At 43.8% G+C, this 27493-nt stretch overlaps 1 protein-coding gene across 1 annotated transcript in view; it reads left to right on the forward strand.

Annotated features, from left to right (window-relative positions):
• The window catches only part of MERTK (MER proto-oncogene, tyrosine kinase), a 106294-nt gene extending 79800 nt beyond the window's left edge, over positions 1-26494 (forward strand). The window contains exons 9-19 of the mRNA XM_058534606.1: positions 406-559; positions 3073-3226; positions 5227-5312; positions 6822-6917; positions 7620-7700; positions 10741-10833; positions 12176-12294; positions 16793-16902; positions 18382-18541; positions 19218-19354; positions 25199-26494. Coding sequence (XP_058390589.1) covers positions 406-559; positions 3073-3226; positions 5227-5312; positions 6822-6917; positions 7620-7700; positions 10741-10833; positions 12176-12294; positions 16793-16902; positions 18382-18541; positions 19218-19354; positions 25199-25694 — 1686 coding nt within the window. The 3' untranslated portion in view covers positions 25695-26494. The remainder of the gene's footprint in view (positions 1-405; positions 560-3072; positions 3227-5226; positions 5313-6821; positions 6918-7619; positions 7701-10740; positions 10834-12175; positions 12295-16792; positions 16903-18381; positions 18542-19217; positions 19355-25198) is intronic.
• The last annotated feature ends 999 nt before the right edge of the window (positions 26495-27493 follow it).

Here is a 27493-nt window from a genome sequence, read left to right on the forward strand (position 1 = left end):
AGTCAGTGTCAAGGTACAGTGTGGCTCTTGGGCAGTGTTCTGTGGGGGTTCTGAGGGCGGGGATCTCGAGAAGTCAGTCTTGTTCTTGCCATCTAGGTGCATCCGCTATGTGCCCCCTCTCTTCCAGAGGCTTCTTCACTAACCACTCTAAGTGCCATGCCCTCACAGCCCTAGTTGGCCAAAGCCCCCAAGGCCTGAGGTTGCTGCCAGCCCATCCTGCATCACTGCCTGCCTTTTGGGTTCGTTGGCTGTGGCCTGAGTGAGGAAGGAACGCTGTGGAAACACAGCCGCTGCCCCCTGGGACGTGGGTGGGACAGCTTCCCTCAGAAGGAACTGTGGACAAGTAGGTGATGAGTCCCTGGCACCTCAGTATTTCATTTCCTTTCCTTTCTTCTCTGTCCCCAGAGAGACCTGTCTGAAGAAGTCGACCAAGATGGCAGCCGTGCTCAGATTTCTGTTCAGGTCCACAACGCCACATGCACAGTGAGGGTTGCAGCCGTCTCCAGGGGGGGAGTCGGGCCTTTCAGTGACCCAGTGAAGATATCCATCCCTGCAAACGGTGAGAGCTGGCGCCTGTATTGGCTGATAAAACATCAGGCCAGGCGGTGCACAGATTGCCAGAGTAACCTGTGGGGCGGACGGCTTGTTTAAAAAGGAAAAAGAAAGACCGAAAGGAGTTTTTGCAACAATAAAGATGGTTGATGTCATGACACACTTCCTAAAACTTGTGAGTCCTCCCTCTACCGTTGCTGCTAATGGTAATAACATGCTAGGAAGAGCAGGCCTTTCAGAGTACCAAATTTGACTTGACTTACTGAATTTAGTTTAAATGATATATACATGAATTTTGGGTAGGCAGTATGGCTAATCCTTAGCTCTCTGTGTTTGGCACTGTTTGTCTACTAGTGTTTGTTTTGCTATGTGTTAAGCAGTGCAGCTGGCCATATTGTTACTCATTCAAGCCGTGGGTCACGTGCTTCATGATTGATCAGCACAGAACATGAAGTGTTTCCTACAGAAGCCAGCACCAGGCCCACTGAGCTAAATGCCCAGTCCTGCCTCCTGGCTGTTCTACGTTGTTGGAGTGTCCTTTGGCGAGGCCCAAACTTGCGTTCCATGCACCAGTGGGGCCGCCTTTATTCTGACGCTGACCTGCCCTGGGTTGTTTGATGTTAAACTGCTATCATAAACTCCATGCACAGACATCTCTATTGGTGTGATTTGTGCATTTACAAGTTCTTGCCAAATATGGCCTTGGTACCCATAGCAGACAGGGCTTGTGAGCAGACCATTGCGTTACTGTCTGTCAGTTCCAGTGACCCTTAAACATGCTGTCCCTTTTAGTGCTGAATTGGAGCCATATTACAGTTCCTGCAGCCCGGAGGCTCTGTACCTGGGGAACATTAGTAACTGGGGATGGGGACACAAGGCGTGTCTGCCTGGTGTCAAAGGCAGACTTTGAATTGTCAAAATTCAAAGACAATGAGATTCTGATTCCAAAGGCACCAGTTAAAAAATCAGAGTTTAAGATGACAGAGTTTTCGTCTTCATACATAATAAACTCTCCAAAATTTTAAAAAGCTTTGCTATGCTGGCAGTCCTTGCTGTGCATGATTCCAATATGCATATATTTCAGTTACTACAGTTTAGTTAACACCAGTTCACCAGCAACATGGCTCAAGTTTGAGTTACCATCATATATTAACCGTGAGTAATTGCGTACAGTATAAACTTCACCGCCAGCTCGTCAGCCCACAGATTCCTACGTAAAGAACAGATGTGCTCATGATCGTGACTTTCAAAGTCTGTTGGTGGTTGGTCACCACACTTTCATCATTCAGTTCACACACACCTAACAAGGCACATAGCTGTTATTTTCTTGTCTCCCAGTGACAAACCCACATGACATTTTACAAAACTGGGTAATTGAAGGAGGGAGTTGGCGAACAGAGGAAAGTGCAGCAAAGAAAGGAAAAGTGATAGTGTCGGAAGTGAAGTTTAAACTGAAACATGTGGAGTTACAAGAGAAATAGTGGACCGTGGGAGTGTTGATACCGCTGCCATTTGATAGACTCTCGACACGCAGACAGGGAACTCAGTGCAGGTGAGCTGACCTACGTGAATCAAGTGGCTGTGCTGAGAAGCATGAAGATGTCCCGGGAGAAGTTACACGGGCAAAAATCTTCACATTTCTGTTGGGGGGCCCATGGCTGGTGTATTAAATTAGGAATATGCAGATGATGGCCTGCTGAATGAGGAGGTGCAAGCCACCCACACGGGGTCAGCAGGTAGCTCCCTCCCACTGTGGGGAAGTGAAAACCCCAGGGTCATTTTGATGGAAGGTGCAGTTTCAGTACTCTCACACAAAGGAAGTCGAGTCACAAGACTTATTGCTTACAAATCCCAGAACCGGGGGGTTGTGGCGGGACACCAGTGAGCCCAGGGAAGGGCAGTCCTCTGTCCCAAGGCACGAGATAGATAGCAGGGTAGCAAGCACCTATCACTTATAAGGTGATTGGGGTGGAGGTCACTAACTTTTCTGGGGCTCAACTCTAAGGGGTTATTTTAAAGGTGCCCCAGGAAAAGCAAAGCAGGAACTTGTGGCAGGAATCCTAAGCTCAGGTCCTTATCTAAATGTCCAGCCTCTGGATGTGGGCAGGATTGTTCACACTGTAAAATGCCTAGGAGCAACTCGAAATAGCTGTTTTCTCACTGTAACATTAGAGGAACTCTCAGAGGCATTTCACAAAGAAATAAAACATCTGAATTCTCAATGTTTCTAGTGTGTTCAATTACAGTGTACCAGATACATAGGAGTTTTACCATTTTTTCAATACCTGATACATTTATAACTGACATGAGGAGAGTTTCCCATTGATTGTTAAGATCACTGCACAGTCTCAGTTTGCACCATCAAGGTGAGGACTGCCTGCATTCGTAGATCACGCAGTAGCAGAGGACCAAGTTCTAGAGCTTTTGACCCTCTGTTCCTCCCTATTACAAGCCGGTGTTTCTTATGTGTTTCAGATCCCAAAGAGATGTTTTGAATTGATTCTATTGGTATTTTACCAGGTTGGGTAGATTTTGCCCCCTCGTCAACCGTAGCACCTGGCAACGCAGATCCTGTGCTCATCATCCTTGGCTGCCTTTGCGGATTTGTTTTGATCGGATTGGTTTTATATATTTCTCTGGCCATCAGAAAAAGAGTCCAGGAGACAAGGTTTGGGTAAGTTTCCCAGTTTAAAATGTTTTGCCCAGTAGTATCGAGGAGGTTGTGATGCCAAGTGATAAAGCCTCTCCTCCCACCCCGCTCTTCACGTTGTCTGGGTGCCCTGTCCTGTGCACACCCGGGGGCAAGCAGCTTCGTTACTTAGGCCGGTGCTGTGGAGGCAGCCAGCCTTGCAAGCAGCTCATTTACAGAGAACAGCATCAGTAGACCTTCACTACTCAAACTTGGTTGCTGTTAAATGAGGATTTTTATTAGAAATCTTTAAAATGATCCTAATTATTTGAAACAAAACAAAATGTACGTATAGATAAAAATACTAGAAGGAAATTCACCAAAGCATTAGCAATTCTGGATGGTGTAATTGTGCGTGATTCTGCGTTGTCTTTTTTTTGCTGTGTTTTACACATTTTCTGTAAAGATCAGTTGCTTTTCTAATAGAGAAAACTAAGAAAAAGAAGCTCTTTTTCTTATTTTCTATACAGCTGACTTTTATAACCAAACAGTAGTTAAATATCAACAAAAATGAGAAGCCATGTTAGAGCAACCTATGAAAAGAAGGCTATGTGTATAAATGTTGTTTCTAGAACTCAGTTTTCTACTCCAATGCCTCTGCAGTGAGTTTGGGTTTCCATGAAATCCAGTTCATCGTTCATGAGCAGAAGAAGTATTATGTAAGAGGCGAGTGGTTGACAGCTTGGAATGGAACAGAATGAGGGAGGGGTGGGTGGCTGTGTTTTGGAGGGAGCTGAGCTGCATTTCTCATTGTTCCACTTTAAGAATGCTGTTAGAATGTTCCACTCCCTGCAAAACTTCCCATGGCCCTGGAGAGGGAGCTAAAGAGTGGAGGCTGGACTCTCCTTTATTTGTGTCCGTCCCAGTCTTGGAGGTCGGGTACCCACAGTACTTATAACTCTATCCTTGTAATTAGTATATCTTAGTATATAAATTCTAAGAATAACTATTTTAAAGAAGTGGATAGAATCTGATCTAAATCCTGAACCTATAGTTGACTAAAATATATCGCAGAGTCTAGGAATAGTTTGTGGGCTCATTATGAAACAAGCACAGAGAACCTCTGCAGAAGTTGTAAACGCAGCTCATTAATATGTATTGAAGGCTTACCTGGTGCCGGACACTGCAGTAGCCTGGGATACAGTGGTGAACAAAAGCAGGCACTGCCTCTGCCCTCGGGGGGCTCAAAGTTAATGAGGAATCAGGCAGTAATCACATAAGTAAATATAAAATTGCAACTGTGGTAAATTCTATATAAAAAGATCTGTAGGAGTGTATAACAGGAGAATTTGACTGTGTTAAGAAAGTTGGGAAAGGCCTCCCTGCAGAGCTGAAACCTGAGCTAAAATCTGAAGAAAGAACAGGTGGTAATTAGGTGAGAGAGAAGGGGAAGAGCATTCCAGCCAGAATGAACTGCACATGCAAAGGCCCTGTGGTGGCAGGGATCCTAGCATTCAGAGGAGAGAGCACTGGACTAAACGATATGGCACCTGGGTTCCAGCATTAATTCTGTTACTTAAATAAGTCTTTTCTGGGCTTCCTTTTCATTATCTATCTCTAGATGCTCTCCAAGGTCATTACCAGTTCTAATTGCTGTGATTCAAAATTGAGACTTTCAGACTAATATATGAATATGAGTATATATGTATGTGTATATACATGTATATATTGAACTCATGGATATTCATTGTATTCTTTGGGTTCCAATACTACTTTATTTTGTTGCTCGGATTGTTACAGCTTGAGCCATTGGGAGCTTGTCGGTTGTTCTGTGCTCTCAGATGGTACCTAGACAAAGTTGTTTTATGTTACCAGGTAAGCCTAAAATAGATCTAAGGAAAGAAACATATTTCTTCCAGTGGGAGATGTTTCTGTAGTAGAAGAGCCCTTTGAACAGGCAGACTTAGTAGCATCCTGTGGAATCAGCACCTGCCTTGGCAGCCCTATTTTTGTAGTATGAGGTGTCTTTGTTTTCCTTCACCCAGGAATGCCTTCACAGAGGAGGATTCGGAATTAGTCGTCAACTATATAGCAAAGAAATCTTTCTGTCGGCGAGCCATTGAACTCACCTGTAAGTTGACTTTCATTTACCTTTTTTGGCAAAATTTAAAATAGTTGAGAGCAAAGAAAGAACAACAAATTAATTGAGAGATTTCTAACAAGAGCCAAAGGAGTTGAAGAATGGATATTTTTAATATGCAAAATGTCTTCAGAAAGCAGCAGATAGACAGTCAAGACATTGCCATGTGCTTCTCTGCCGGCTCGTTTACTGGGAGTCTGGAGCTGGACCTGACGCCAAGTAGCCAGGGTTAAGGACTCATAAAACCATGAAACTCAGAGGGAAAAAGGAACTCTTCAGGGTGGTAGGAGAAGATGTGGGTAGAGGTCAGAGATTTAAAGGAAACACCAAAGCAACTGACATGATCTCCAGCTCATTTCCTGCTTTTTTCTGGCGGCTAACTGGCAGAACAATTTACCAACATACTTTGTAACAATTATGGTTTGAGTTTTGCTGAATCAGAATGGGGCCTTCCAGTTTGAAAAGGGGGAATAAACAGATAGCTGTGTTCTTGAATAATTTCAGAAACAGTATAGAAAGTATGTGCAAATATCAAATTCCATCTTCTGGATGTTTGCCCAAAACAACAACAAAACAAATATAAGAATGATGGAATACAGGCTGCCGTGAAGTAAAGACTCGTTTGATATAGAGTGTTATTAATTTAATTTCTTTACTTTTTTAATCGAGGAGTTTTGACTTTTAGATGTCTGTTCTTGCGTTAAAAAAGTTTTTATTTAGACCATTTCTTTACTTTATTGGAGGACCATTTGGGTAAAATTTTTTCTCTAGGAGATAATGTATCCTTTCTAATTATCCACATTTTTTTCTTTCAAGGACTTGCTCATGCCCTAATGATGGCACAAATCGAATCATTTGCCAAAGAGTTATTGAATTGGTCTCCCTCTCCTGGTTAATTCCTCTTATTGATAACACTAATTGTCAGAGCTGCATATCCACACCTTATTATAGAAGATCTTATTCTCCGGTTCCTCCCAAGCACTCGATTTAGCACTTTATATGTCATTGTAATGAGGTTCCATATACCGTGGTAGGACAATAGCCTGTTCTCTACACTTTTCCTGTGATTTCTGTGCCTCCTTCCCTGGCACGGGAGGGCAGAGGAGGTGTCCTGATGGCTCTTTTGCAAACCATAGTCAGGGATATGATGATAAATACTCCACCAGAAAGGACCTATTGACTTACCTTCCTTACTCCTTCAAGTCAAGGGCAAACCTCCCATACATGAATCTGATTGCTGGCTGCTGCTGCCACCACACATGGGAAGAGAAATATGGTTCTGATTTTTATTATCCTTCAGAATTAATCTTGCCCGAAAGAATTCATTTTACTCACTTTAATCGCAATAGAATTGTGTGATATTTTACTGCTGGAATTTTTGAGGAAGAGCTATGGGTACAAAATTTTTTAAATGTTTAACTATTTTGTAGGACTTTGTATATAATTTTAATTATGTTCAAATGGAAAGAAGCACACTGACAACTGTCACTCCTTTTACAGTACGCAGCTTGGGAGTCAGCGAGGAACTGCAAAATAAACTAGAAGATGTTGTGATTGACAGGAATCTGTTAATTCTTGGAAAAATTCTCGGTGAAGGTAAGCAGTTTAATTCTTTTAAAATGTGAAGTAAGAAGGTGAGCAGTTTACAGTAATTTGTTAAATGTGTGTTTATTAAATAAAATACCATTTTTGTGACTTTGTTATATACAAATAGTTCTATTTTATAATTTAAAATGAAAAAGCAAATAGTGACTTTTGAAACTCAGATTTGGCATATGCTACAGTGCCTAGCACGTATGGTAGGCGCTTGAAAAACATTAATTCCTTTCCTTCATTGAAAAGCATATTTTCATTGGTCATTTTCCTGTAGACTTTAAATTTGTTTTAGTTCTTAAGTTTACTGTTGTTGGCACCTTCCTAATTAGTTAAATAAGAACAAAGGTGAAGATACATACTTAATTTGTCAAGTTGGTCTTAAGATGAATGATAATTGGTATTAAGAGTTTCTACTTTATGAATTTCAGTAGCATTTTCCATGTTGTCCTGTGAGTTTCTTGGATCAGTTATAACGTGTAATCAAGTGATGAGCTGAGCCAACCAAGCTTGTAACAAGCAGGAGGCTAGCGTGTGGCCTGTGCCTCTGGTTTGCGAGTGTGGGTGGCCCGGGCAGGCTCTGCCTGGCTGCCATATGTGGGTCACTCTCGGACCACGTGAAAATAGCCACTTTGGCACTGTAGCATTTCTGTGGTCAGGGGCGATTTTGCACAGAGTCAATATAGATGTTGTTTTACTTCACAGGAGAGTTTGGGTCTGTAATGGAAGGAAATCTTAATCAGCAAGATGGGACCTCTCAGAAAGTGGCAGTGAAGACCATGAAGTGTGAGTTACCGCTGATTAGACCCAGTCTTCTGGGGGTGGGCAGTTGCCTCAGTATCTGGTGCTCCATAAGGCCAGTCATGGAGTTCATGTCATGATCTCCATCGCCGATGGGTCAGAAGGCCGTCCACAACACTGTTGGTCACAGAGGGAAAGTTACTGTAATAACAGAGGGAAAGTTACTCTTCATACCTGCCGTATATGTTCTTTACGCTCAAGGCAGTAACGTTTGTTATTTTGACTGTCTCTCTCTCTCTCTATCATCCAGTAAAGCTAATGACTCCAAAGTAAGGCATGAATTTCTGAGGCAGGGCTGATCTATGGCAGCATCTGACCCAGGGGTTGGTCTAGCTGATCTGGCTAACTTGGTGGGGTCACTTCCTCACTTGAGGATGGTCCTCAGGAAGCTGTGGGCCACCTGGAAGGTGAGTTTCCCAGAGAGAGGAGAAATATTCATTGGTCAAAGGCATATGAAGAGCTGTGATCGCAAACTAGAATCTCCAGGCAAGCTGGGAAGAGAGCCTGCCGCTGAGTCAGGAAGGGCCTCAAAAGTCATCACAAAGAATCTGCTTTTATCCCCTGAGTAGTAGAGCACTATTAAGAGTCTTCAGCAAATGAGGAATAAGAGGCGATTACATTCTAGAAAGTTCTCTCTGATGGCAGTGTGTAGGAGAACAGATTACAGTGTTGACAAAAATAGTGTCAGATGCCAGTTAGGGCATTCCAAAATCTGTGCAGATGTCTCTCAGGGTAAGGAAACAAGGCTCAGAGACGTGAGGACTTGTCGAAGTCAAAGAGCTAGAAAGGGGTAAGATTACGCTGGGCTTTTTCATCACCGTACATTGACCAGGCTGCAGTAACAGAAATGACAGCATTTCCCCCACGCCCTTCTCCAGGAAGTGCATTTCTAGGGCCTGGGGACACATAATTGTCTAAAGTGTCCAGCTAGGCACTCGTAAAAGAGGCCGTGATCGTGTGGCACGTCACCTGCAGTTGTCGTCACAATTCATTTAGAGAGAGATTCTTGGGTGCTTAGTTTGTTAATGTTCTTAATTCTGCTTCCTCATTAACCGCCTGTATATATTCCATATTAATTTTGTTGATCAAGGAGTGAAGTAACTTTGGTTTCTTCCTAAAATGTAAATCCACTATTTACTGGGCATTAAAGCATAAGCATGGATTGAGACTTTTTAACTAGAATCGGAGGGCGAGGTTTTACTTCAGTTCTAAAAAGGAACCGTAATAACCAACAAGTCACATGGGCTGGTGCTTTTTGGTTTTTAAAGCTTTTTGTGTGTATAATAACGGCCAATACTTATGTAATACTCACTGTGCCAGAGACAGCACAGTTATTCCCGCATTTCATCACTACAACAGGAACGGGAAATCAGTACAGCTGGGACGTAGGTTCAAGCGTTCTGCCCCAGAGACCAAGACACCCCGAAGTTAGAGCACACACTGGAGCTGAACCAGTACGGAGCCAAGTCTGGGGCTGAGCCACACTTGGCGCCATTCCTGCCTCTCACATGGTTTTATTTGAACCTCACAGTGTGTCCATGGGAAGGCTCCTGCCATTATCCCCATTAACCAAGAAGAACGTTTAGGGGATAATAAAGAGCTGAGCCTGGAACCTGTTTCCTTTCTGGCCTTGGCTCTCCTGTTCCTCAACTGAGTTAGAATAACTTGCGTACGAATTGCATCCAGGCTGGTTATCAAAGATTGAAAGAGTGGTCTCTGGCCTCTGAATCCCAGGCTCATCTACATGTGCCTGGAGGGTTCCTCCCTGGGGGGAGGAGGGTGTTGCAGACAGACCCTACCCCTTCTTTCCACCCGCCTAGTTGTTGGTGGCAAAAGCAGTAAGTGAGGGCAAAGTTGGCAGACATTTTGCAAATCTATAGAATTTTTTTCCTTAAATTTGCTTTAATAGGAAGATTAATATATATTAAGCCCACAGGATGTACAGACACTGTGCTAGATGCTCTCCTATGTGATTTCAGCCAATGTTTATACCCTGTTAAAGCAAGTTCCCTAAGGCATGCCTGGCTTTATGTTTGTTTTTATTTATTTTTAATTTTGGTGAAATACACATAACGTGAAATTTACCTTCTTAACCATTTTTAAGTGCATACATAGTTCATTGGCATTAAGTACATTCACATTATTGGGCAACCATCACCACCATCTATCTCCAGAACTTTTGTCGTCTTGCAAAACTGAAACTCTGTACCCATTAAGCAACAACTCCCCATTCTCCCTAACTCCGACTCGTCCCTGGCACTCACCATTCCACTGTCTCTATGAATTTGACTACTCTAAGTACCTCATAAAAGTGGAATGACACGGTATTTTTCCTCTTGTGACTGGCTTATTTCACTTAGCATAATATTGAATTTTAAATGTCTCTCTTAAGTTGGTTTAATTCCAGGAATTCGGTATGAAAGTGTATCTAGTTCACAGGGCATGATTGAGCAACCAGACTTGCAGGACACGTGCTGATAAAGAGAGGCGTGTGTTCTTTCTTTTTTTAAGGCAAAAACAATTGCAACAGATCAGTTGAGTTTGATTTTAGTTTTTTTAAAACTAATATACTTTAATTTTTAGGTTTATAGAAAAATTGGGCAGAAAGTGCAGAGTTCCCATTTGCCCCCTCTCCCCTCACACGGTCTCCCCTGTTATTAGCATCTTGCATTAGTGTGGTACATTTTTTACAGTCGATGACCTGTGTTGATACTGAAGTTATTAACTGAAGTCCATAGCTTACATTAGGGATCACCCTGTGTTGTACATTCTGTGGGTTTTGACAAATGCATAATGTCATGTGTCCATCATTACAGTGTCATAGGGAAGTTTCACGGCCCTAAAGTCCCCTGTGCCCCACCTATTCATCCCTCCCCCCATCAGTCTCTGACAACCACTCGTCTGTTTACTGTCGCCACAGTTTTGCCTTTTCCTGATTTTAGTTTTAGAGAACAAAGTGCTATTACCCTCTTCCCCTTCACTGAGTAAATTATTCATGCCTAACATTTTCCACCTTTTCTTTCAGTGGACAACTTTTCTCAGCGAGAGATTGAGGAGTTTCTCAGTGAGGCAGCGTGCATGAAAGACTTCAACCACCCCAACGTCATCCGGCTCCTAGGTACCTGAGAGAAATGCAGGGTGGCGTGGCCGAGGGGCTCGGCTCATCCACTCTGTGACATCTCTGGGACAGAGAAGTTTATGCTTTGTATAACCCCGAAGTAATTTGTAACATTGGGTTTTTCACCCAAAAGACTTCTCCTCACAGTTACATTTTCTGAGGCTGATGGTAAAAATGGGCCTGCCTTTCCTGGACACTGATGGGCTCAGGAACGTGTAGTGTCCACAGACTTCTAGGTGACTGTGGATTAAAACGGCCCCCAGTTACTCAAAGGAGCTGGTCATGTTAATAGTTTTTATTGATTTGAGGTTATCTGTGAATCCAATACCAGTGGGGTAAAGCTGTGAAAGTAGACAAATTCCATAGATTATCTTTGAGGAACAATTTTTTAATAACGTATTTTCAAGGACTGATTTCTTAGGATCTACATTGACAATTTCATGGGACGTGACTTAATAGAATTTGGTTTTGTGGCACCGTTAACTAAAAAATACAACAGAGGAGAGCAGGTATCGAGTGGTTGCTGTGTGATATTATTCCAAGAGGGATGAGCAACCTAAAAATAATTGAATATTCTGCTGACTTTTCTTTTTTTTTTTTTCCCTGGCTTTCCTGTGACTTGATAAATGCTACATTCTTTTTGGAACTTTTGAAGTTTTATTATGATTGACACTGCAGAGAGATGTGAAAACTAATGTTTGGATACAATATTATGTCCAAGAAACTACTGTTAGTCATTTGCAGCTATTGACTTGAGCGGACTCTGAGAACAATCGCGCTTTGTAACTGCACCACGCTGTGCAAGAGCTTTGCAAGCCTGATATCAGGTGACAGACAGTCTCCAGCTCTAGCATTCCATGATAAAGGGGGTTGCAGCTTTTCCTGTGTGTAACTGTTAACATTTAGGATGTGGATTTTACCTATTGGCCCTCAAAATTCTCTTAATAGTTTTAAGCATTTGGTTGCAGTGGACTCCTTCAGATGATTAAGTATTTAACTATCACATGAAACTAGTTTGCCCTTGAACTCTACTGTGGTCACCACCCCTCACTTAGACTCAGTGTAACAAAAACTCTATGGGTTTCTAGATGGCTTTACTTGCTATAGATTCATTTTTGAGAGCTCTCATGCAAAGATTGGCACTAATCTGAAAGAAAAAATTACCAAGAAGTGGCCCCAGTGTGTGTCCCCCGTTCTGGAACACGGTGCGTGAGTTACGAGTGGTTTTTGTAACCGTTAATTTGAGGACGCGTGGTTTCCATTTGGCCGGCACTTCTGCGGTGCTTTTCTGGTCGCTGGTCACAAGGCCTCTTTGTAGCTCATTCTCTGTTTTTCATTTCAGGTGTCTGTATAGAAATGAGCTCTCAAGGCATCCCCAAGCCCATGGTGATTTTACCCTTCATGAAGTACGGGGATCTGCATACCTACTTACTCTATTCTCGACTGGAGACAGGACCAAAGGTAATGACCCAGTTGCATTGTCTCTGAACAGTTCTCGGGCTTACGGGACAGGGCCTGGAGAACCTCAGCATCTGACCTTGAAGATAAAGGCAGGAAAGAGAGGATGTTGGCTTTTGTTCAGTGCTCACTGTGTGCCCTGGGGGTTGAAATGTGGACTCTGTCCTCACAGCAGGCCTGCTCATAGGTCTTATAATGGGGGGAAGAAGCCAGCTGGGAGCACAGTCTCATGGCCCAAGTGTCATCACAATGGAGCGTGGGCCTCTCCTGCTGTCAGAGTGACCTGTTTCTTTTGAAGTTTCCTCTCTTTAGCTTGTTACTCTGAAATCACTGGATGCAGGACCCGTTTCAGTTCCCAGAGGGAAGTTGCAAGGAGCTATGTGTCGGAGACACTGAGAGTGAATTTACTCCATCCGTCTTTCTCTTTTTCATGAGCCCCTCCATCCTCAGAATCAGAAACTGTGTTGGGACTTGTTGAGCCAGTTTGCATTCCTTCAACAGTGCCCCTAAGAGAGGCAGTGACCCCACAGGGCAAACCCTGCCCTGAATCCCCACAGCACAGAGAAACCCAACACCAAACGGAAATAGGACCTTCGACTGAAGCACACGCCTGCCGCCATGCAGCCCACAGGTCTCAGTGATTGATGGGGCCGTGATGAAGCACAGACTACGAGAATGAGGACTGTGGGGCTTAATGAGGAAAGTCCTCAACCCATGAGACAGGGAAATCTCTAGGAATAGCCATTTATTTAAATTTGGCGAGGCAGTTAAAAAACAAAAACCTGAGAGGCAATTTAGGGTGAATGTATTCTGGAGCCTTCTTTCCTAGTTCCTGCTGCCCCTGTGTGTCATGGACCAGGGAGGATATTTTTGCTTTGCTTTGCTTTTCCTTTTACTTGTTCTGTTCTTCCCAGGGAAGGTGTAAGTGACCTAAACAGGAGAGTGAGTCTTTCTTTTTTAGCTCCCTCTCTGGTCCCATATTCACACGTATTTTTGTTCTCTTCCTCTTGGCTTCTTTGAAGTCTCTCACCAGCACAAACACTAACCAGAGACACAGATTGTAGCCACATCACGGAGCTATTATAGAATCATTGAGACTACTCCAAAGAGGTGAAGGGCCTAATCCAAAGTAGGGGACTCAACATGGATGAGTGTTTTCCTTCTCTTTTTCTCCCCAAAACAAAGACAATAGCATTATAAGAAGCCTGGAAAAGAAGAAAAAATGACCCACAATTCCCAACATCGTAGCACAATCATTGGCATCTTCAGACATTCACATCCCAACTGCTAATTCCACGCCTGCGTGTTCATATGTATGGCCTGCCTGTAGGCTGTCAACAGTGGCTAACATTTCTCAAGCACTTAGCAGAGGCCAGCCTATATTTTGCATGTATTAATGCGTTAATGGCACAACGACTGTAAGAAGTAGTTACTAGTAGAATTTCAGGTGAGGAAACTGAGGCACAGATCAGGCAGTAGTGGAAGCAGAAGTAGCCCCCAGGCTGCAGACCCCATGCCTTCAGCTCTTCTCTGATTGCCCCATCCCATGTGGGCCTCTGCCCAACAGGACAGCCTCCAGATGGTTGGCTGTGAATGGCCGCACAGCATTCTCTTGAATGGATTTTGTTTCATGTTGATGGATGATTTCACTCACATTTAATTTTCTGGTATGTTGTATAATTTTTCTAATAATTTTTTGGTGGGATGGAAATTTCGTGTTGCACAAGAATGAATTCTGCAGTAGAAAAATAAAAATAGACAGGGCTGTTTGATAGCCAACAGTAGTCTGCCTTTACATATGGAGCTTAACTCTCTTCCCTTGTTTGGGCCCCTGTGCACATATAGTGAGCCTTATTATGGGATGCCTTTCTTGAATCTTTGTAGAAGAGAAATAGAGAGGCCATTTATAATCTTTATAAAAATATTTTTTTAATTATACAGTAAAATTGACTTTCTCTTTTCGGTGTATAGTTCTATGAATTTTAACACACGTATAAGTTTATATGCCACCCTCACAGTCGGGGTACAGAGCCGTTCCATCACCCAAAAACACCTCCTCCTGCTACCCCTTTGTCATCATATCTTGCCCTCGTGGCTAACCCCTGGTAACCACTGACCTGTTCTCTATCACTATAGTTTTGTCTTTTTGAGAATGTCGTATATATAAATGGAATCGGATAGTTTGTAACTTTTTGAGACTAGCTTCCTTCACTCAGCCTTATGGCTTTGGGATCCATTCAAGTTGTTGCTTGTATCAGTAGTTCATTCCTTTTTTTATTGCTATGTAGTCTTCTATTGTGTGGATGTACCACAGTTTGCTTATCCGTTCACTTGTAAGGGTCATGTGGGTTGTTTCCAGTTGTTGGCAATTATGAAGGAAACTGCTATAAAAATTCATTCACAGGTTTTTGAGTGAACAGAAATGTTCATTTCTCTAGGTTAAATACCCAGGAATGGGATGGATGTGGGAAGTGTATGCTTAACTTTATAAGTAAACTGCTAAACTAGTTTCCAGAGTGGCTGTACCATTTTACATTCCCACCAGCAATGTGTGCGAGATTCAGTTGCTCTGCATTCTTATTCGCACTTGGTATTATCAGTAGTTTTGTTTTGAGCTGCTCTGATAGGTGTGTGGTGTTATCTCATCGTGGCTTTTGTTTGCATTTCCCTAATGATTAATGATGTTGAGCATCTTGTCTTGTGTTTATTTGCCATTTTTATATCCTCTTCTGTGAGTGTCTGTTAAAGTCTTCTGTTTATTTTTTAATTGGGTAATTGGTTTTCTTATTGTTGAGTTTTGAGAATTCTTTATATAGTCTAGATACAAACCTGTACAATTCCTCTGTTGGATATGTGATTTGCAAAGATTTTTCTCCCATTTTGTAGTTTGTCTTTGTATTGTCTTAACATGAGCAAAAATTTTTAAATCTTGATAAAGTGCGGTTCATCAGTTTTTTCTTTTATGGATAATGCTTCTACTATCATGTCTAAGAACTCTTTGCCTAACAGCAGATAAGAAAGATTTTCTCCTATGTCTTTTTATAAAAGTTTTTTGGTTTTACATGTTACATTTAAGACTATGACCTATTTTGAATTAATTTTTGTATAAAGTGGAAACTTTAGTATAAGGATTGCTTTTTTTTGCACATAGATGACCAGTATCATTTGTGAAAAGAGGGTCCTTAATCCATTAATTGCTTTTGTACCTTTGTCAAAAATCAGTTGGCTGGACGTGTGTGGGTCTACTTCTGAGTTCTCTATTCTGTTTCATTAGACCATGTGCCATCTTTCACCCCTATCAGATTGTCTAGGTACTGTAGCTTTATTGTAAGTCTGATTGGTAGTGTGATTCCTCCAAATTTATTCTACTTTTCAGAATTGTTTTAGCTCTTGTGGTTTTGTTACCCTTCCATATAAATTTTAGAATCAACTTGTCTATGTCTGCCTAAAGTACTGTTGTCATCTTATGTTCTTTTGAACAAAACGAATAAGTATGCAGCATTTTGCTGACTAATGAGTAGTTTCTATTTGCAAAAGCACAAGTGAATCTCCACTGACGGAAACTAACTCCCAGGTCTTATAAATATGAAAAATAAATGTTTTCATATTTTGATACTTTGTAGCCACAGGTAGAGCTCGAAGTCCCAACATGCATAGACAAACTGGAAAATCAAGTGTTTATTCAGATCTTTTCTTTGCTGTCTGTTCTGTCAATTCCCTGGGAATAACTACCTGCGCTAAATAAATGTGCTAAAACGTTTCGTTACTACATGGAGGTCTTCATCAGCCGTTATCCTCCTAAACAATTCCAACATGGCAGGTTTTCTAACACAGTCTTGTTTGATTTTTACAACATAAAGAAAACACTAGATTGTTGAAACTTACAGGAGGGTCTTAGAGAAACAAAAATAAAAATTGCTGAATACTTATTTGGGGTACTTTGGTCCTGTGAGAAGGGGTGAATCCTATCCTAATTCTGATCTAGAAGAAGAAAAATATCTTGCAAAACATTTCAAAGTAAAATGATAGCAGATGTGGGTGCACAATTGGAAACAGCTCCTTCAAAGTGGGCTTTTGCCTCCAAAACAGTAAGCCCCCCTTACACACACCTGACCCTGCTGAAGCCAGGGCACCCCTCTTTCCCCCTCTTTGTGTGGCATGGGTGCTCTGTCCTGCTGCCACCCGGAAGGATACAGAGGATCACGTTTGACCTCATAACTTGTGAAAAGGATGTTCTTCACTGTCAATGCTTTCAAAGACAGAGAGAAAACAATGTGATATTTGCCAAGAAGTTTTAGGGGTAGTGGTTGTTATTGTTGTTTTCATTTCTTTTTTAAAACCTTGTTTGTGATCTTAGTGATATGGAAATTAGAGGTTTGTTTCCTTGTTTCACGGCCACACCTTTAAGAAATAAAAACACCATTTCCCCCTCAGGTGGAAATAACTTGCCAGGCTTTCCTTTTAAAAAATCATTTTTTTTCTTGTTTCTTCCACTCCCTAGCATATTCCTCTGCAGACACTCTTGAAGTTCATGGTGGACATTGCTGAGGGTATGGAGTATCTGAGCAACAGGAATTTTCTTCATCGAGATTTAGCTGCTCGGAACTGCATGTAAGTGTCCTGGCCCATCCTGGAAGGGGTTGGACCTCATGGTGTCAGATATTTGTTGGGGGGAGGGTTAGGGAGTGGCCTGTGGCTGTTAAAATACGGAGGAGAGCTGGGTTTGGGAAGGATGGTGTTGGCTCTGGAGATGGATTTTCTATGGCTCTGATGTATGACTTGGTTTTTGCTTAGGAGTTTTGACTGCCTCTGCCTCCAAGAGTCTGATTGGCCTCCAAAACTTTGTCCTGTGACTACTTGTTTATTTTCACACTCTCTCTCAGCCAGGAGTGCTCAGTGTGATTTTTGTGATCCTTCCCCATTGCCATCAGCTAGCTTTGGACCCAGAGTTATATATAAGTCAGCTAATGATGAAGACAGTCATAAATATCATGAAGGTTTTGTCTCTAAGTTTTCATGAAGCTGCCTTGTGAAGTTTTGTCCCCTGACTACAGGGGACAAAACTACAGGGGACAAAACTCCCCATCTCTTCAACCTGCTTCAACAGACCCATTATTTGCTGCAAATCTTCAAAAACAATAACTCTTTCTTGATTTTAAGTTTACTGTTGCAAGAAGAGGGAGTGTTCCTTAAATGTATTGCTGCTGTTTGTTTTTCTTGGTTGGAGATGTGACAATGGGGCTTGCCCCCTCACTCCTCCTAACCAGCCCCGCCCCCTGACCCCCTACCACTTTCTTTTCATTTTTGAAAACCAAGGAGGGTCTTGTGTTTGTTTTTCATTTAAATAATTTTTCTACCATGGAGGGAGAATCATGAAAACTGTTTTTTCCCCTTAATATTTCCTTCATGTTTTTACCACCAGGTAGGGTGACCAGCTATCCAGTTTGCCCAGAACTGAGGACTTTCAGTTTTAAAAGTCAGTGTTGGGCAAACAGGAACAAGGTAGTCACCCTACCTCCAGACCACTCGTTTCTCCTTCTCCTGCTCCTTCTTGTCTAGGGTCTGTTTTAACAGCTTGGGCTAGAAATGCAATTGGATTCCTTTAATTTTCCAATTAATTCCTCACTTACCACCTGGCCATCTTAGCAGGCAGTCCGTTGTCCCGCTCTTATGTCATGTACTTCCCTACCTCCGCCAAACTGTCAGGAGGCTTTCCTATGCTGGTTCCCAACATTAGGCAGGAAGCCTACTGGGTGCTAGATGAGTCCACCAGAGGGCCCTGGATTTGAGCTGGTGCTCCTTCTACCCCTACTATGCAGCACCTCTGTTCCCTCCAGGTGTCTCCATCCTCTGTGCACAGGTGCCCTTGCTGGTCCAGATCCCCACACAGACCAGAGGGGCACAAGGTTATACTTCTTCTGGCCCCCCTCACTTACTCTACCATTGGTCCCAGAGCAGGACCCTCACAGGCTGATGGGGTCTCTATCCTCTGGTTACTTATCGTGAATGTTTTCAACTGCATCTGATGCAGACCTGTGATTTAAGGCTTTGCCTCTGAGGTCGCTGAGGACACGAACTCGCTCTCTGTAGGTTGCGAGATGACATGACTGTCTGTGTCGCGGACTTTGGCCTCTCCAAGAAGATTTATAGTGGCGATTACTACCGCCAAGGCCGCATTGCTAAGATGCCTGTGAAATGGATCGCCATAGAGAGTCTCGCAGACCGAGTCTACACAAGTAAAAGTGACGTGGTAGGTACACGGCTTTGATTTGGGGCCCTACACTGCAAAGGTGAAGGCACACTGAAAGAAGTGACTTCACCTGCTATCGCAAGACGTTTTACTGTTTAATAAACCTAGGATTGGGAACATGCTTGCACCTCTCTTTTATTTATTGCTAGATACTTTAATTCAAGTGGAACACTAGATTCTGGTGCTGTATCCTGACATTCAGAAGATCTGTCTTTGCATAGGCCTTAATTTATTCCCGTTTTTCTTTGCTACGATTTAGTGACTTATCGCCCACAACTATGATATTTCATATTCACATGAAATTGAATGAGTTCATCCAATGGCTCTTTGGAACCAAGCTGCTACATAAAAGATGCTGTATAATTATACCCTTGCCCAGAGATTGGGAAAAGAAAACACTTAACAGCAACAGTGAACTAGAGCATTCAAGAGAGTATCAGTGTGAAAGAAGGCTATATCTGCCTTTGTCAAATTTTCCGGAACAGCATTAGTAAAGATGGGGAACTGTGACGCCCTGACCTCACGTTATTGCTGTGTTGAGAGCAGTGTGTCTCAGACATAATTGTCAGCTTTGTGCATGATGGTCGGGGCTTTAAGGAAGTGACCTTTCCCAATGAAGAAGTCCATTCAGCCTTTCTGAAAAGACTTGCCTCCTAACTTCTTGCTTTGTTTTCAGTGGGCCTTTGGCGTGACCATGTGGGAAATTGCAACACGGGGAATGACGCCCTATCCTGGAGTCCAGAACCACGAAATGTATGACTATCTTCTCCATGGCCAAAGGCTGAAGCAGCCCGAGGACTGCCTGGATGAGCTGTGAGTGAGCTTCTCTGTATCACTGGGCACCCTGCAGGGCTCAGTCAGTTGGCTCTGCAAAGACCAGGGGACACATAGCAGCAGGGGGAGGGCACGCTCTTAGCCAGCGGGCGTGTGCAGAAGGCGGCACACGCAGACATCCTAGGCCAGAAGCCCTTCCAGATGTGGGGGATGGTGTGTGCACATCTCCAGTGAACCCGCACATTTTCTGAAGTTCTGTAAGCCCCTCTAGAAAATATATCCTGTAGATAAATAGGTTGGCTTTATAGTGCACAAGGTACCTGCCCTCTTTGCTGCAGTCATCCTTCTCTCTCTCTTTCTGTACAGCATTTCACACAAACCAGTCACAGTAACATCTTCAATCAGGAAATTTAGGAATCTAAGCCAGTGGTTCTGAGGTCAGGCTGGTCATCAGAATTGCTCGAGGTATAGTCTGACAGTGTGATTCCTCAGCCCTGTGCCTGGAGGTTGTGATTCTGCTGGTACAAAGCAGGCCCAGAACTGTATGCTTTAACACACTCTCTGGGAAACTGTGCTCAGCCAGGCGTGAGATCCCCCAGCTCCGAGCGTGCAGGACCACAGTGCACATCACGTCCCGACAGTCCCCTCTCTCTTCAGGGCCGGTGGTCTGGGGAGAGGCCTGGGCCTTGGAGTCAGGCAGGCCAGGCTCTGCCTCCTGATTAGCCATGTGTGTGGCCAACGCAACTGACTTGACCTCTCTGTGCCTCGTTATCAGCCACAAAAAAGTAGTCACATATTCTTCAGAGAGGCATTGGGAGGGTTAACAAACGCAGTGTGTGGAGCGCTCAGCCTGCAGGAGGCACGCAGAGGAAGTGTCGCATGATGGTGCTGATTATTAATAGCATCCTTATAGGCTGATCTCCCCAAACACCTTGCTGACCTTTTTAAAATAATTTTTTGTGGTGCTGCCTCCTGGTGATTTGAACCTTCCTAATGGTGAGTCTCTTCCCAGCATTTACAGGGGTCATGGGCTTGGAGAGGGGCATTTTCACCCTATTTGGCAAGAATATTTCAGCAGGCTCTGTCATAGAACACCATGCCGGGGCACTGGTGTGGGTGGGTATGTGTGGGACCACCCACCCACACACAGACACACGCAGACACACACACAGACACACTCGCTTCCTGGTAGGGTGAGAGGCCCAGGTCAGTGTGCACACAGGCCTCCCAGATCCCGTCCACCCCAGACAGAAGGAAACTTTATTGATCAGAGCCTCACCCTGCTCGGTGGTGGTGGTTGTTATTGTGATTGTAAATACATAACATTGAGAACAGACACAAAAAGTGTAAGCCCTTTAAAAACATCATGAATCCTAATTAAATTAGATCCGGGGTTTCATGGTAATTTTTAAAAGAGCCACATCAATGAAATGTTTGTTTCTGAAAATGAGGAAGCAATTTCAATCAACCAATATTGAATGAAGAGTTTTGTTGCCGTTTCTCTCTTAGTTTCTCTTGTGCAGCCAAAGAAGTTGATATTTGCAGTGATTATTTGGGTTTTAGCAAAGTCTAAGCTGTGTCACATTGTAGCTTTTAGATGTCTCACGTAGAGCCAAAACGAGGGAATGGAGGGAATGCTGAGTCGGTTTTCTGTGAGAATTTCTGGGTGAGAGAGTCGCAGACTCAGCACACGCGTGTGGCCGGGGAGGTCAGGCAGAAGCAGAGGGATCCGTGGTCCCCAGGCTCGGGGCTGGCCCCACGCACCTCGGGCTCACAGAGGCTCCGGTGAACCGGGCCTTCTCCCCAGGTCCCCTCTCAGCTCTGGATGCTGACGAACAACAGCGTCCCCCAAAGAGGACTCTGTGTTTCCATTCCAGGGGCATTTCCTTTTAGAAATGAGCCAGCTACTTCTGAGCTTCTGATCTGTGTTTGCTGTCTAACCTTAGTTGAGATGAGTTCACTCCCGTGTTTAGTTGCCCCTTGGTCTTTTTAAAGTCAACTCGAAGAAATATAATGGTGTAACTAAGAGATTGCACCTTGTGCCCTGCTCTCCAGTCCTGTCCTCTGAGAGCCACCTCTTCTCACGGATCACCCCTTCTCCAAATGACAGGCTGCAGGCCCTGTGCCCCGTTGCCCGAGAGGCCACTCTGTGTGATGCCCCCGTCACCTCCATGGGACGTGTCCTCGGCTGAGCTCCTGGCCTCCCAGCTGCAGCCCTCAGACACTCTCCACCAGCCAACCGCTGTGGTCCGTGGCTCTGGCACTCATTCCCCTCGGCTTCCAGTGTGACACTTGGGAGCCACCTTGTTCTTTCTTAATCCCACTGGGTCCCTTCAGCCAGCAGGTGTCCTTCAGAGTCCCCCTCCCCTCCGTTCCACCTCTAATAGCATCAAACCATAGAAGCCCAGGGCTGGGTGAGGCCTGGGGTTATCTGCTCCCACACCCTCATTACATGCGAGGGACAGTGGCACAATGACATCACGGTGTGAATAAGTGAATGAGCAGGCCAGGGGCCCTGCTGTTTCTTGTGGAATAGTGCAGGCCCTTCTGTCTCCCGTCTCGTTCTTCTCCTCACCCCCAGGCTCCTAATACATCCTTCGGGTGGCAACCAGAGTGACCCTTCTAAAATTATAGTGTGATCACAGGATGCACCTAAACATAATCTCTCCGTGGTTCCCCATTGCCTGTGGGGTAAAAACCAAACCCATCAGGATCTGACCCGTGGCAGGCAGGGCCACTGAGTGGTTAAGAACATGGACGGTGGTGCTAGACACCTCGTGACTTCGGTCAGGGCTTCACGCTCGTCCTGGGGACAAGTGTCACCCTCTCAGGTTCCCCTTCTGTAAAATGGAGATGATAGCACCTGTGTGATGGGGTGGTCGTGCTGATCGTCAAGCTGTATCTCTAAGAGTGTTTCTCACAATGGCTATCAAATGATAATACATGAACAGAAGGTCAGCAATTATTAATTTTATCGAAGGAGGTAGAGGTCATGGAGGAGAGGAGGACTCGGCGCTGCCACTGGCAGTGGGTGTGACTTAAATCAGCCCTCTCTTCTCCAAGCCTCCACAGCCCCGTCCGTGAGTGGGACTGCATTTCCCCCTTCATGAAGCTGCTGTTGGGTGAGCACCACCAGATGGTCGAGGCACAGCAGCCCCACACATGGCCGGCCCGACAATGTATGTGTCAGCCACCCAGAATCAGGGGCTCCCGTGGCCCGAGGCTCACCTGCTGCCATCCTGCACTGCCCTCGTTCTTCACGCGCCTGACCACCCACCCCCACACCAACCTCTTGATTTCCTTCATCATGCCTCTCAGGGCCTGGAACAACTGTGGGCGTGGAGCGGCTCTGACTCCTCTCTGCTCCGAGGACCTCAGCTCACAGCCACCTTCCTCAGCTCACAGCCACCTTCCCCCTCTCGGAAACCCTACTCTGCTGATTGATCAGTCCCTCCACTTGCACCTGAAGCAGCTCAGACCCTGAGAAAGAGAGAGATGGGAGTCACCGTTGGCTGAGTGGCAGAGCTAGGGTCAGGCCCTGACTCCCCGCCTTCGGGCGTCATTTCTCGAGCAGCCTTGAAACGCTACACTCAGCCATCCTCAGAGCCAGGATCAAAGCAGGTGCTTGACAAATATGAGTATATTCATAAATTTATAAATTCTGTAAATTTGTATGATTGGATCTTTTTAAAAATTGTGGTAAAATACACATACCATAAAATTTACCATGTTAACCATTTTTGAGTGTACAGTTCAGTAATGTTAAGTACATTCACATTGTTGTGCAACCATCACTACTCTCCATCCCCAGAACTCTTTTCATGTTACAAACTGAAACTGTACCCATGAAATAACAACTCGCTGTTGTTGCCTCCCCATTGCCCCAGCAACCTATGATTACATCTTTTATAAATCTCAACAGAAAAACAAAAATGACCATTTACCAAGGCAACTACCAAACTTATTTTTTCTTTCCATCCATAAAATTGAAACAGTAAACATCACGGCCCTCCCATCACTCACCAGGTACAGGCCCTGTTGTTTCTCTCCTTGGTCGACTACCGTGGAGTTGCCCTTTTGTGGAAATAGGTTAGACAACGTACATGCTCACTGTGTCTTTAAAAGTCATATTTATATTTTTATATATTTCATAAAGTATTGAAAGTAAAAGAAAAATAAGTTTCAAAGTGATATTGCTAGTGTGCTATATGGAAAAAAGATTACTTAAACTCTTTCTCCTAAGACATGGAATTCACGGAAGTAAATTAAATAGCACAGCGCCTTGATGAAGTAATGAAAAGGAGAGTATGTCTCTAAGGACAGAATTTCTCGAAGCTCATCTCAGATTGCAAACAATCAAGACTCTGGAAAAAAAGGAAGTCATGCAAATTGATTTATACCATGAAAACCTCTAAAATAGAAATAAAAAATGTTGGTCAAGTCTAAGTGACCATCTAATGAAGGTCAAAGGGGAAGTAAAAAGAACTTCTAAGCCTGAAGTCCAGGTGAGAATCAGGATTATCAGACTGGGAAATGTGCCTCTACCCTTATCTCAGTGTCCCCATGTTCATGGTTAGTCCCTTCATATGCATGGCGCTTTGCAAGTCTCCACCTTCCAGAAGCTTGTGCAAGTGTTGATAGAGGCTGCAAAAATAGACAAATGAAAAGATATTGATTGTTATATGTCTACATGAATGAGATCTCTATGTGCATGCAGTACCACGTGTTAGTAGAATTAGCCAAAGGATCTACATGATGGAATTAAATGTGAATATGAGAATTGCATATTTATATTCAAAGATATCAGTAATTTACTTCATGTCTCAGATAATTTAAATTCGGGTCTTTTTTTATCTGGTGACATGAATATCAATTTCTCAAAACAGGAAAGAATCAAAATGAAATAACGGTATACCTCGCTCTTCATCTCACTCCAGCAGTTCCTAGCTCAGTCATCTCTCTGTTTTATTGTGCTCATGTAAATGTCCCTCCATTGTAATTCTTAATTATATTGGGCACTGGGAATGAAGAAACCACCCAGAAGGGAGACTCAGCCCCTATGGATCACAGCAGAGGGGTCCTGAGGAGCACTTGGGTATAGTTATCCAATTGGAGGCTGGTTCCCATGCTGCCCCCTGCTTCCCACACGGCCATGACGTGTTCTGAGACGTCCCTGAACTCACTCTTGTTTTTACTGCAAAGTGACAGTGACAGGGCTGTTGAGAAGATTAGATGCAGTGACACACCAGACACCTAGCCCAGTGAGGCGCACACATCCTTCATCTTCCTCCTCCCCTCACCCCCTGGCCTTCTCTGCCCTTGCCCCAGGGCCCTTCTAACTCAGGTCTCCCAGTGACAACCAATTTGATGATATAGAACAGGTGTCAGCAAACTATTTCTGTAAAGTGCCCAATAGTAAATATTTTCGGCTCTACAGGCCATATGGTCTCTGTAGTGACTACTCAACTCTGCCATGGTAGCAGAAGCCGCTGTAGACAATATGTAAAAACGTGTAGTTGTGTTCCAATAAAACTTTATTTACAAAACAGACAGCGGGCGGGATTTGGCCCATGGGCCGTATTTTGCCAGCCTCTCATGTAAAGGAAAGGACCTCAAGTACTTCTTCTTTGCAAAGTTAGATGTAATTGCCACATGTGTCCTCTATTCCTAGAGACAGAGGATCCCTTATCACATACCCATGGAACATTTGCAAAAGTTGAACCAATATTTTGGCCACAAAGAAAACTTCAGTAATTTCCGAAAAGTAGAATTAGTGCATATTAAAATGCGGTAAAATCAAAGATTAGGTGAAAACAAGAGGTGGATTGCACTAAGGGCTGTGGGTGCTGTGCCAGGAGATAACTCACTCCTCTTGACTTGCAGGTATGAAATAATGCAGTCTTGCTGGAGAGTTGAGCCCTTGGACCGACCCACCTTTACCGTGTTGAAGCTGCAGCTAGAAAAGCTCTTGGAAAGTTTGCCCGAAGTTCAGGACAAAGCCGACGTCATTTATATCAACACACGTTTTCCAGAGAGCTGCGAGGGGCCAGCAGAGGGCCCCGCACTTGCTCAGCTAGACATGAACATTGATCCCAACTCTATAATTGCTTCTTGCACCCCCAACGCCACCATCAGCGTGGTCACAGCAGAAGTGCATGAGAACAGACCTCCTGAAGGAAGGTACATCCTGAATGGGGGCAGTGAGGAAAGGGAAGATCTGGTTTCTGCCACCCCGGCAATGGGGACAGCAGGAAAGAACAGACTTATAAGGAATGGGGTCTCCTGGTCCCATTCCAGCACGCTGCCCTTGAGGAGCCCATTGCCAGATGAACTTTTGTTTGCGGACGACTCAGAAGAAGACCCAGAAGTCCTTGTGTGAGGAGAGCTGAGAGACATTCCCAAACCAAGGAATTTTTCTGCCTTAGAAGAATCCATGTACACTTGATGTTTTTCTTATTTGTCTTCCTTACCAGGTATATGCCATGGCCCAAAAGCACCAGATGAATGTTGTCAAGTAAGTCATCATTAAAAATAAATAATATATATTTATTTAAAGAGAAAATATCTATCTATATATATGTATATGGCAGAAAGAGGCAAAGATAGTATATTTTAATAAAAGATGACTTATTTCATGCCACATTGCGCAGATCTTAAAATTTAAGCTTTAACAGCCTCATCTCTACAGCTGTTCCTTGATGGTAACATTTGCACAGAGTCAAAGTTGTTTTTTTAAAGTTCTTTTCTTTTTCATGACTATGAAATGTAAAAATATTTGTAAAATGAAATGCAGTATTTGACTTTGCTTCTGGTTTTGTAAAAAATCTGATATTCCTACATGAATCTTCTGTTTGATAAGAATGACTCATTTAGTATTTAATGTTTTATAACTGATTAATTCTTCAATATGACTTCCTGATAAAATATGAATGAGGGAGGATGTGTCGTACTTACCTGAGACTTGGAAAGACAGCGGTCACCGGCAGCCTTGGTGCCTTTGCAAAGGAATTCCCATAATGCCTGGCCCTCAATGCAATTGCTCTGACCATTCTTGGCATTGTTCTAAAGATATGGAAAAACCACTCCAGTAAGTCCAAAGATGAAGAACCAAAAAATATTAAAAGGTTGAAAAATACAAATCTTTGTGGAATGATTTAAAATAAATTATAGACAAGAGTCTGACAAGTGAAGCACTTTTCTGTTGGGGAAGCGTTACTCATGGGAGGCAGACACGGGAGGTGGGCACAGGCTTAAAGTTCAGCACCCCTAAGTTCACGTCCTGGCTCTGCTGCATCATACCAGCCATTGTTTGCTGAGCACTTGTTATCTTGCAAGCACTTCATGTGAACTGTCCTATTGAGTCTATATATCATTCCCGTGGGTACCAGTGCCATCATCATGTGCAGGCCAGGAAACCAAGGCTGGAGAGGTTGAGTAACCTGCCATGGCCCGCATCTAGAGGGGTGGAGCCAGAACTCAGAACCAAGCAACCTGATTCTGGCTGGCTCTAAGCGTGTGATTTGGAGGTCTGCTCCAGAGCCTCTCAACCTTTTATTTTTATTTAATAAACACATAGATAGCACTTACTATGTGGCCAGGCACGGCACTCATTTAATCCTGATAACAACCCTACCAGTCGGTACCTCTATTATCTCCACTTCACAGATGGGCAGACTGAGGCAGGAAGAGGCTAACTTACTCTCTAGTAAAGGCAGCAGACTGATGCCATCGGTTTAAGTGTTGATCCCTCAGACCTCGGGGCAGCCATGCAGGCCCAGGGCCACTGGCCTCCTCAGGCCCATTGCTCCCTACTTGTGAGCAGCCTCACCCAGGCCACCACAGCCTGAGGATGAGCATCTGCACTGCGCCCAGAGGTGTGGCCCTCACAGCCTGGTTCCTGGTCTCGGCTGCCAGCCTAGGTGCCCCGATCTCCAGGGTGAGATGGCTCCACTATTATTCTGCAATGCTCCATACAAGAAAGTTCTGATGGTTTGAAAATAATCTGCATTGGTATGAGAAATACCAGCATCACATTTTTTTAAGGAAAGAACAAAAAAGGCTGTTAGATCCTATAAAGATAAATCCTACTGTTGGAAATTTTTGAATGGTTAAAAAATCAATAAAAAGTTTTATATCACCTACTTATACAAAGTTTCTTGTTGATGGTGACTATCAGGA

The sequence above is a fragment of the Diceros bicornis genome, chromosome 40 (genome assembly GCF_020826845.1).
Source record: "Diceros bicornis minor isolate mBicDic1 chromosome 40, mDicBic1.mat.cur, whole genome shotgun sequence".
In the NCBI taxonomy this organism is placed as follows: domain Eukaryota; kingdom Metazoa; phylum Chordata; class Mammalia; order Perissodactyla; family Rhinocerotidae; genus Diceros; species Diceros bicornis.